Source organism: Marmota marmota, unplaced genomic scaffold, assembly GCF_001458135.2.
Source record: "Marmota marmota marmota unplaced genomic scaffold, marMar, whole genome shotgun sequence".
Lineage (NCBI taxonomy): Eukaryota > Metazoa > Chordata > Mammalia > Rodentia > Sciuridae > Marmota > Marmota marmota.
In genome coordinates this window covers 1,783,230-1,795,109 of record NW_026000138.1, presented here as the reverse complement: position 1 = coordinate 1,795,109, position 11,880 = coordinate 1,783,230, and the positions used below count along the sequence as shown (strand labels likewise).

General features: G+C 37.2%; 1 protein-coding gene across 2 annotated transcripts in view; it reads left to right on the top strand.

Annotated features, from left to right (window-relative positions):
• Denr (density regulated re-initiation and release factor) overlaps positions 1-10,259 on the top strand; it is a 14,141-nt gene extending 3,882 nt beyond the window's left edge. For both annotated transcript variants that reach the window (XM_015502438.2, XM_048785534.1), the window contains exons 3-8: positions 4,244-4,263; positions 5,397-5,481; positions 6,771-6,854; positions 8,621-8,737; positions 9,718-9,857; positions 9,971-10,259. In XM_015502438.2, the coding sequence (XP_015357924.1) occupies positions 4,244-4,263; positions 5,397-5,481; positions 6,771-6,854; positions 8,621-8,737; positions 9,718-9,857; positions 9,971-10,015 (491 nt within the window). In that variant the 3' untranslated portion in view covers positions 10,016-10,259. The remainder of the gene's footprint in view (positions 1-4,243; positions 4,264-5,396; positions 5,482-6,770; positions 6,855-8,620; positions 8,738-9,717; positions 9,858-9,970) is intronic.
• The last annotated feature ends 1,621 nt before the right edge of the window (positions 10,260-11,880 follow it).

The window sequence follows — 11,880 nt, the reverse complement described above, 5'->3', positions numbered from 1 at the left end:
CTCCTCCCTCCTCCCTTCCCTCCCTCCCTCCCTTCACCTTCAGTGAAGATGTCAGCCTCTGGAGACTATGTTTGTTTGTTTGTTTCTTTCTTTCTTTCTTTTGTTCATTTGCTAGAGGTTTACCTCAGTGAGAATGTCAGCCTCTGGAGACTATATTTCTTTCTTTCAGCCCCCCCCCCTTTTTTTTAGTTGTAGTTTTTGACACAATACCTTTATTTTACTCATTTTTTTTTTTTAAGTGGTGCTAAGGATCGAACCTAGGGCCTCGCACGTCCTAGGTGAGCGCTCTACCGCTGAGCCACAACACCAGCCTGAGCCCAAGTCTTGCATGCTAGGCAACTACTCTCTGCCTTGAGCTACATTCCCAGCCCCTATCTGAGTTTACATCCTGGTGCAGTCTTTTTCTGACTGTGATCTTGGCCAGTTCCCTCATTCATAAAATGGAGGTAACAGCAGAGCCTCCTTCAGAGAGCTGTTGGAAGGGATAAATTAAAAAATACATTGTAGGCTGGAGTTGTAGCTCAGTGTTAGAGCGCTTGCCTAGCATGTGTGAGGCATTGGGTTCTATCCTTAGCACCACATAAACATAAACAAATAAAATAAAGGCATTCTGTCCATCTATAACTACAAAAAACTAAAAAAAAAAAAAAATACGTTGCATTGGGCTGGAGTTGTGACTCAGTGGTATAGCGCTCACCTAGCACATGCAAGGCACTGGGTTAGATCCTCAGCACCACATTAAAAATAAATAAATAAATAAGTAAATAAACAGACAAATAAATAAATAAATAAATAAATGTAATGTGTCCACCTACAACTAAAATAATACATAAAAAATAATATTGCATAACAATGTATTATTTTGGCACTTGGTGAGTACTCAGTAAATGTTATTATTCCTCAAAGTCAGATAAGTTGAGTTACTATAGTCTCCATCATTTATGGGGAACTGATGATTTCTTGAACAGGAAAATAAATTGATGAGAAGGTTAATATGCTACATTATGTGGATGAGGGAGAATCTACAGGTTGAAAGGCCAGTTTCGGAAATGTAGGTGTGAGGTAAATGAGCGTAGTGATTATAGTGGAAACAATATAAAATGAAAGAGAATTAATTACAGAAAAGATGAGGGCTGGGAATGTAGCACAGTAGTAGAGCTAGCTCTTGCCTGGAATGCTTGAGGCCTTGGGCTTGATCCCCAACACTGAAAAAAAAAAAAATAGAAAACAAAAAAGAAAAGATGAAATGTTTAATAGTGAGAAGGGGAAAAGAGCCGGGCATGGTGGCTCATGCCTATAATCCTAGTGACGGAGGAGGTTGAGGCAAAGGGTCACAAGTTTGGGGCCAATACTGGTAATTTAGTGAGAGTCTTGGCAACTTAGCAAGATCCTATCTCAAAATAAAAAGGCCTGGAGATGTGTTTCAGTGATAAAGTCCCTCTGGATTTAGTCCCTAGCACCTCCTACCACCTACCAAAAACAAAACAAACAAAAAAACCAGGGCTGGGTAGGTTGCAGATTCACTGATAAATTCCCTGAAAGTGGTGAAGTTGATTAGGTTTAGAGGTGGATATTTGGTTCATTATTCTAATATGAATTTTAATTTCTCCCAATGGAAGAATCCAGGATATCAAAATTGACAGCAGAGAATTAAAAGAAAAATCAGGAACTATATGCCACAGAGAAGGTGGAGAGTGTGTGAGCTTTTCTAAGAAAAGAAGTCAGGGGCCTAGGATTGTGGCTCAGTGGCAGAGCGCTTGCCTAGCATGTATGAGGCTCTGGGTTCGATCCTTAGCACCACATAAAAATAAATAAATAAAATAAAGATACTGTGTCCATCTATAACTTAAAAAAAAAAGTCAGAGGATCATTTCTGTGACTAAGGTGAGCTGTGTGGATTTCGCCACATAGAGAGATTGTTCATTTGCTAGAGGTTTACCTCAGTGAAGATGTCAGCTTCTGGGGACTATGTTTCATTTTTCTGTAGTTATGAAGCATAACTAAAGATGTAAGAAAAACAGGTACATTTATTTTAACAGGATGCAGAGAATTTAGGTTCCTGTCATATTCTTACATGGTGGTTACCTATGTAACAACATTTTAAATTTTAAACCTCTGTGATTCAAGGATAAGATCTGTTTTCCAGTGACCTCAATAAACTAGGAGTCAATAAACTAGGACTACCAGGTGGAAGCTATTGAAAGGTGCATTTGTACCTAATGAATACTGTCCAGAAGTATTGGAGATAAGTGTAGGCAATACTTTTAGAGTCCAACATTATCACTTATAAAAATGGTGGCATTGCCAGGCATGGTGGCGCATGTCTGTAATCCCAGAAACTCCAGGAGTCTGAGGCAAGAGAATCACAAGTTTGAGGCCAGCCTCATCAGTTTAGGGGGACCCTGTGTAAAACAAATAAGATAAAAGATGTAGCTTGCATTTTTGGGGTGGGGGTACTGAGGACTGAACCCAGAGGCACTTAACCACTGAGCCACATCCCCAGCCCTTCTTAATATTTTATTTAGAGACAGGGTTTTGCTGAGTTGCTTAGGGCCTCACTAAGTTGCTGAGGCTGGCTTTGAACTCATGGTCCTCTTGCCTTAGCCTCCTGAGCTGCTGGGAGTTACAGGCGTGCTCCACCAGTAGGCCCTTCTTGTAGGTTGCATTTTTTTTTAATATTTACTTTTTAGTTATAGGTGGACACAATGCCTTTATTTGACTTTATGTGGTGCTGAGGATCGAACCCAGTGTCTCATGCATGCTAGGTGAGAACTCTACCTCTGAGCCACAACCCCAGCCTATAGCTTGCATTTTTAATAGGTCCATATTAATCAACAATTTAAAAAGACTGTAAAGTATTTATCGAATACCTCTGATGGTTCTGGACAAAGTTCCAGGAAGGATTGTAAATTGGCAGGAGCCCTGTCCTTCATCTACACATAACTTATACCAGGTAGGTGTTCGTGAGTATTGAAAGAAGGATACAGGTGAGATAGGCAGCAGAGAGAAGAAATAAAAGGTTTGGGACAATTAGCCACAGTGGCAGTGAGGAAAGGAGAGCTGTCTTCCAGTTGTGTGGAATCAGGAAGAATTCATAGAAGTAACTCATTGAGTGGGAATTTGAAGGGAAGGGAGCATTCAGGCAGGCACAGAGGGCAGAAGAATAAGCCCTACCAGGCAAGGGAATAACAGAAGAGAGGTGAAAAAAAGATGGAGAGTATAGAGCAGGTTGCAAGTGCTCTGGTTTTGTTATAATGTGGGATTTGTGAAGAGGAGTGGCCGGATTGTGGGGGACTTCATTTGTAGATGATGGTAAGTTACTGGAAGTTTGTGAGCAGAGAATTTATGTGAAGATGAATTCAGCATCAGAATAAAAGTTGGGGGGGGGGTGGAAAACTTATTGCCAGACTATAATAAGACTTTAGATAAAATTAATTAGGGTTTAAATGAGTAGCAGAGCCAGGTGTGGTGGTATACAACTGTAGCTCCAGGTAGTCAGAGGCTGAGGCAGGATGTTTGAGCTCAGGAGTTCAGACCAGTTTGGGCAATTAAGTGAGACCTTATCTTTTTTTTTTTTTTTTTTTTTTAAAAAAAAGCAGCATAAATTAGAGGAGGTTAAGGAGAGAGATTTTGATGGCAGTGGAATCAACAGGATAATCAGGTTTGAGGACAAAGGAGGGGGAGAAATCACTTATTAAAACTGTACATCTGGCAGATATTTAGTATTCTTGGAGTACTTAGAGAAGAGTAAAAAATCTTTATATAGAGTACTTGATTAAAGAGAAAAATAAAAGTAAATGTGTGTTTCTTTTTGCTCCTTTTCCCTACCCCCTCCTTCCCAAAAAGAAGGGTGCAAATTAGACTGGTTTTAGCTCTGCTAAAGTCTGAGCAGGGATTTAGAGAGCAGTTTGGATTCTTTTATAAAACGTGCTTTAAGCTTCTGCTCTGTGCCAGGCCTTTTGAAGCTCGCAGCTTAACTGAAGACAAACATTCTAACAGATGAGCTTTAATGTACTAGAGGCTCCGTGTTCCATGAACTGACATCTTAGATCAAAAGATCAAGATAGTGTCATCTCAAATAATCATGTGCCTTTTTCTGCAAAAATAGCCTTGAAAAAAACATTTGAAAATGGTACAGAAAAATTAGAAATGAAGCATTTGTCAAATATAAAAGTAATGATGAGTCCTGTGTGTATTCATATATTTAACATTTTATTTTTTTTTTTCCTCTACATTTCTCCAGTCTGTTCATTACCAACAGAGGTAAGTCCATTTAAAATTATTTTCTCTTTTAACTTCTGCATTTGAGGTTACTTTTGAATTTAGAGCTAACACAGAACTTTCTTATTTTTTATTTCCTATCATTTGATAGATGAGTTTCAACCTTTTGTATAGGTCTTTGGTGTAGAATACTCTTAAAGTCTTATAACTTTCTTGGGAGGAAGGGCAACTGAAAGTTTATACCCAAGGCCTTGTGCATGTTAGGCAAGCATTATAGCACTAGCCAATGAACCACATCCCCAGCCCTTTTTATTTTTTGAGACAGGGTTGCTCTAAGTTGCCCAGCTGGCCTTAAACTTTTGATTCTCCTGCCCTCAGCCTCTGAGTAGCTGGGATTACAGAGTGTGTGCCATCATGCCTGTTTATAAATTCTTTCCTTTAGACCTTGAGTTATACGTGTACTCTTTTTTGTTTTTTTCCTTTCTTTCTTTTGTTTTTGTTTTTTGTTATTTTGAGATGGGGTCTTGCTGTGTTGCCCAGGCTGGTCTTGAACTCCTGGGCTCAAGTGATCCTCTTGCCTCAGCCTCCTGAGTAGCTGGGACTACAGGTGCGTGTCACTGTGCTCAGCTATTATGTGTACTTTTTTTGCACTTACCTATATATACATTTTGGATTTTTGCATGGAACTCATGAATAGTCAGCTGATAAAGCAAGAGTAATCCTAAAGCCAAAACTATCATGTCTGAGGAGAAGAAAGAAAAAGCAATATAAAAGTCTTAATGTCAAGAAAAAAAAGACTCAGGTCAATGGAGAGGCATAGTCTTATAAGACTTTCTGAGACGGGTTTTATGGGTAAGTCAGAAAAATAATGAGGCGCCTGTGTACCCAAAGCAAGATAGTTTTTGTTCATTGCCCTTGTTGTTCATTGGACTTACTGTTTGGATGAAGAAAAAATAAATAGCTACAGTGAGGTGGTACCTAATCCTTTCTTATTTGTAGTTTCTTATGGGGCATTTCCTATTTGAATACAGATTTCCTATGGATAAGAAGTCTGGTGAAAGTAGTTAATCATTGTTTATATAGCAAGAATAGACAATACTTTTTAATTAAAATATATAGATTGTTTAAAAATGTTTTGTTGTGACTCAATTTGTTCTTTTATTTTTCCCTCCCAGTACTGTGAATATATGCCTGATGTTGCTAAATGTAGGCAGTGGTTAGAGAAGAATTTTCCAAATGAGTTTGCAAAACTCACTGTAGGTATGAAATTTTTTTTCTTTTCTCTAACTTATATATTTGAAACAGATGTATATATGGTATTAAATGTGAAAGTCCTTCTTTAATAGGATATTACAGAATTTCATTAATCTGTTTAAAACTGTTTCTATTCGGAAGCAGGATAGATCTGTATCAACTGATAGAAAAAAATTAAATGATTTAGGGCAAATGTTCACATTAATTTGAGCATACTATATGCTGCTACACATTGTTTTAAGTTCCAAGGGTAAAGCAGTAAACAGAAGATTGAGTTTTGTTGCTCAGAGGAGTATACGCATGCCTGTAAGCTTGCAAGGCTTTGACAGGAGAATCAAAATCAGCCTCAGCAAAAGTGAGGCGCTAAGCAACTCAGTGAGATCCTATTTCTAAATAAAATCCAAAATAGGGCTAGGGATATGACTCAGTGGTTGAGTGCCCTGAGTTCAATCCCAAGTACCAAAAATATTGAGCTTTGTGGCTGGGGCTGTAGCTCAGTGGGAGAGCAGTTGCCTAGCATGTGTAAGGCACTGTGTTTGATACTTAGCACCACATAAAAGTAAAAAAATAAAGGTCTTCTGTCCATCTACAACTACAAAAAAAAAAAAAAAAAGATGGTTAAAAATGAAGGTAGTGGCAAGAACAAGGGAAAGCCTGGGCTAAGAACAGGCCTACTCCATGTCCCACTGTGCTGCTTGATTTTCCAGTTATTTCCATAATTCCAAGACTACTTTTTCTATTAGCATTACTTACTGTTAATCAGGTTTCCATCACTATAACAAATGCTTGAAAAAATCAATTTATGAAGGGAAAAGGTTTATTCAGGTTCAGTTTTAGAGGTTTCATTTTACAATTGGGGGCCCTATTGCTTTGGGTCTAAGATGAGGCTTGACATCATGGGGAAGTTTATGGTAGAGCAGAACTACTTACCTCATGGCCTGGTAGTGAGGAAGGGGATGGGGACCCACTGTTTTCTTCAAAGGCACTCCCCCAGAGACCCGAGGACTTACTGCTAGGCCCCACCTTGTTGGAGTTCCTCCACTTCCCAATAGCACCACCATGGGGGCTAAACCTTTAACACTTGGGCCCCTGGGTACACTTATCTAAACCATAACATAATGACTTTAGAATTAAGGCTTGTATAGAAATAAAGCCATATAATCATTTGCTTTAGGAATGTCATACTCAATTGTTGGTAAAATGCCTTATTTGCATATGAAAGTTACTCAAAGGTAATTTCTTTTTTTATCAGTATGAAATGATATTAATGCTTTTGGATTTCATTTTATATCTAGAAAACTCACCCAAACAGGAAGCTGGAATTAATGAAGGTCAAGGAACAGTAGGAGAAGAAGAGGAGAAGAAAAAACAAAAGAGAGGTAAGACCCAAATCCATGTTTTGATTTGAATAAACATACCTTCCCTGTGATAGAACATAAAAGGAATTAGGGTTCCCAAAGTGAGAAACATCTACCAGTTATAATTTATTTCCATATATGTGTCATATAGAGGATCACAAAATTATATTTTCAGGGTCATGCTTGAATGTGATATGATTTGGGCTTTATTAGTAAATTTGACCAGAGATAATATGCATATATGCTGTCTCAGTTGCTGAGGCTGGCCTCAAACTTGTGGTCCTCTTGACTTAGCCCTCCAAGAAATTGGGATTATAGGTGTGAGCCACCATACCCTTCATTCCAGTAGTCTTTCAATGACTTCTCTTCTTCCACAATGTAAAGTCAAACACTAGAGTTTAATGTTCTAGTCTCTTAATGTCTGGTGTATAATCTTTTCCTCTTTTGGCTTCATTTACTACATATCCATAAGCATCCTTCAGTTAAGACCAGTGCAGTTCCTAGAATGTCGTGTTTTTTTTTTTTTTTTCTTTTTGGTACTGGGGATTGAACACAAGGGTACTTTACTACTAGCTACATTCTTCGTACTTTTTTTTTTTTTAAGACAGGGTTTCTCTAATTGCTAAGGCTAGCTGGAAACTTGCTCTCCTTCTGCTTCAGCCTCTAAGTACTGAATTATGGGTGTGACCACCATGCCCATCTTAGAATTTTTTTTTTTTTTTTTTCCTTCTCCAGCCATTTTCCCTTCACCTAAATGCTTCCTTTTTCCTCAAGACCTATTTTATGTGTCACTCTAGGAAACCTTTTCTGTCTTCTGGAAGCAAATTAAATCATTCCTCTGCCAAGTATGGATGGTAGTGCCTTATTTAAGGATCCTATTATAGTGTATACCAGGTTACTGTAATTTATTTAACATGGAGGGTAGAAATTATGTTTAGTGCTTGGCACATGGTAGGTACTTAATAAATGTTTATTGAGTGAATACATACATGAGATTTTTTTTTCTCTCTGGTACTGAGCACTTTTTATTTTTATTTTGAGTTAGTGTCTTACTAAATTGCAGAGGCTGACCTTGAACTGGGATTACAGGTATGAACCACTGTACCTGGTGTGATATAGAGAAAAGGAATTTAGCTGGGCACAGTGGCACAGGCTTGTAATCCCAGCGACTCAGGACGCTGAGGCAGGAGGATCGCAAGTTCAAACCTAGGCTCAGCAACTTAGTGAGGCTATAAGCAACTCAGCAAGACCCTGTCTCTAATAAAATATAAAAATGGGGATCTGGGTTGTGACTTAGTGGTGGAGTGCTTTCCTGGCATGTGTGGGGCATTGGGTTTGATACTCAGCATTATGTGGGAGAAATAAATAAATAAATGAAAGTATTGTGTAAATATACAGCTAAAAAAAGGGGCGGGGGACTAGGGATATGGCTCTGTGATTCAGCACCCCGGGTTCAATCCCTGGTTCAAAAAAAGAAAAAAGAACTTAAGCCTTTAAAAAATGAACACATTTGCCAGGCATGGCATTGCACACCTGTAATCCCGGAGCCTCAGAGGCTGAGACACAAGGATCATGAGTTTAAGATCGGACTCCCCTGCAACTTGTAAGACCCTATCTCATAAAAAACATAAAAGGGCTGGGGATGTGACTTAGTGGTTAAGCACTCTGAATTCAATCACTGGTACCCAAAAAAAAAAAGAAAAAAAATAAAGGCTTAATATTCTGTAATAATGTTTAAAAAAAAAAAACACAAAATAATTTATGCAAGCTCTTCTTAATAAATACAGGTGGAAGGGGTCAAATAAAACAGAAAAAGAAGACTGTACCACAAAAGGTTACTATAGCTAAAATTCCCAGAGCAAAGAAGAAATATGTGACAAGAGTATGTGGCCTTGCAACTTTTGGTGAGTTCAGGCTTAAGTTTATTTTTTATCACAGTATGTTTAAATTGTGTGTATTTAAATTGTGTATATTCTCTCTTGCTCTTTCTTTTTATCTGATATCATAGAACTTCACAGGTCTATATTTGCTAAGAAGGTATAAAATTGGGTTTTACATTTTTAATTAGCTTAAAAATCATAATTTGGAGGAATTTAAAACTTTTTTTTTTTTTTTTACTTGTATTTATTTATTTTCATGTGGCGCTGAGGATCGAACCTAGGGCCTTGCATGTACGAGGCGAGTGCTCTACCGCTGAGCCACAACCCCAGTCCCTTTAAAAACGTTTTTAGAGGACAGTAATACAGTCTTTTCCTTTCTGGAATTCCTGTATAGGTACATTTATGTAGGACTAGGAGGAGGGCTGGGTGACTTTGTGGCAGAGAGTTGTATAATGGCCCACATCCTCTGGGAATGACAGTAGGGGTGAATGAAGGTGGATAGAAGAGCATCCTGTTTCAGAGCCCTTCAATTCCTGGAGACCTTGAGTTTGGGATGAAAGTATAAGGCAAGGTTTCTTCAAATAACAACAGACAATTGAGAAAGAATCACTGGATTGATCGAATTTTAAATATTAAGGATTGTTTCTCCACTGTAAATATTTCTCTTGTAAGGGAGCTTAAACAGAAGAACTTCATTCCTACTTAAAAGTGTGTATGTAATACTTAGAAGTAATGTGTTCCTGGATTCATTTTGGTCTTACTGTATGAGCTAGGGATAGTATGAATGATGCTGTTTTTATGTATTACACCTTTATTTGACCTTAAAAAGGATGCTGAATTAAGAGCCCTGCCTATTTTAATTACTATTCTGAAAGTAATATGAAATACTTTAACACCTGTTTCATGAATTTAAAATGCAGATTAAATATCAAAATGGAAAAATATCTTTGATTCACAATTTCAGTTATAATCTTGCCCCCCCCCCTCCCCTTTTAAACCAACAGAAATTGATCTTAAAGAAGCACAAAGATTTTTTGCTCAAAAATTCTCCTGCGGTGCCTCAGTAACAGGGGAAGATGAAATCATCATTCAGGGGGACTTTACAGATGACATAATTGATGTCATTCAGGAAAAATGGCCAGAGGTAAGTTCATGGAACACATATACCCATAGATATAAGTTGTTTAAAGCAAGTTGTTTCACCTTTTCCTTATTTGAATTCACAGCTCATGGAATACAAATATTTGTGTATTATAGGTGGATGATGACAGCATTGAAGACCTTGGAGAAGTAAAGAAGTGATTTTGAAAAACTTGTCTATATTTAATGATCTGGACTGAGCTGATACGGCCAAAGGGAGAGAGGCCTTTTAAATATATATCTATTTATCCTACAGTAAGACTGTAGACACCCTTGGCATTTTCACTGTCCTGTAAAAGGCTGCTTGGTTTTTTTATTGCCAAAGTCTAATAAACAGGGGAGACTGTCATGCTTATGCATGACGCAGAATTTAGTCAAATAAAAAATTTTGGTCATTTGGTACTGACTTTTTCCTCTCTTTCTAACTTATTATTTTAGAAAAACACTGTAATCTTTTTTGGGGGGGCAATGTTGGGGATCTAACTCAGGGCATTGCATGTGCCAGGCAAGTGCTCTGCCACTGAGCTACACTCCCAGCTCCAATACTGTGGACCTTTTGTGGGAAGCATTTTTGTTGGTTATCTTACTGATTCACAGTTGAGTTATTTTAATTTGAATTTGGCTTCCTTGCCAATAATGCCTCCTGATTTGTTTGGTGCGATGGTGAGACAGTATGAGTGAGAATATAATAGATTTATGGTTGAGTTTGTTTCGTTGTTACTAACAAAGTCCATTTTTTGGGCATAACAATATACTATTGTAGTAATAGTAAGCTGTTCTGGAGATTATTTGGTAAAGTATATTAAAAGCCTTAAAACCATGTGCACTATTTGATCCAGTAAGCTACTTCTTTGATACTATCCTGAAGTATTAGGATAGTATGCAAGACTGGTTAGTTTTGCACAAATTTATGGATGAGGGGATTCCTCACAATATTATTCATAATATCAATAATTGTAGATGACATAAATGAACAATTGGGAAATGGTTAAAGAAGTGATGTATTATCATGTGGTAGAATATTATGTGTACATCCAAAATTTTTATTTTTCAAGAATACTTAGGAGCATGTTTGGTCATTACGTAGGGGCTAACCCTCAATCCATTTAAACATTTATTATTGTTGTCTTGTGTGGAAGGCCATTCAAAGCTGCTGGAAGTTCCTGTTCTGGCTATACCTTATGTGAGTAAAATTCTGCTAACCAATTAAAATTAATGTATACTCATGTTCAAATATAGTCTGGAAAATAACAGTTGAAATATCTTTTTCTCACAAGAGAAACTGATAATTTTAGTGAATGTATTATATGAATAAGTTTTAAGTCAGGTGCTGCAAACTGAAATCTTCCGATTTGTGTTAAACATTGCTATAGACACCTTTAAGAAAGTTAGAATGGGGTGGGGGAGGGGAGAGAAAGAGGAGGAGAAATTTAGAACCCATGAAAATCATTGTTCATTGCCATGCAAATACAATCTTTAATGAAAGGGTGTTATTTTTTAAAAAAAAATGTCTTAGAAAAGATGTGTAATAAAGATGTAAATTTTAAAATGAAATTCTGCATTAACTGAATTATACTAAGTAGGATTACCTAGTGAAGCAAATTTATCCATCAAGACCTTTTGGCATGTATTATGTATGTATTCTGGTGCTAGATGAGTTCTGTGTGCCTGTATCAACACGTGATTTCATGTAAAGAATCTTCATGTTCACAGTTCTTGGCAAATGCACTTTCAACCCTTACATAGCCACCAGTGGATGTTACCCTAGGAAAATGCAGGATTAAACTTGTCTTCGTGGATCACATATATGTGAATCTTTTTCTTTGACTTTAGATTGTAACCTATTTTAATCTAACTAAAATATTGACTTTTATTCACTCTCATAGTCTAGTATTTTTTTAGCAAAAATGAATGAAAACTTTTAACCAGCCTTACTTACCATGTTTAAGAGATTTGCCATGGTGAAATAGTCAACTTCAAATGCAAGTATAGTCATAGTTTTTTGGTTTTTTTTTTTTTTTTTTTTT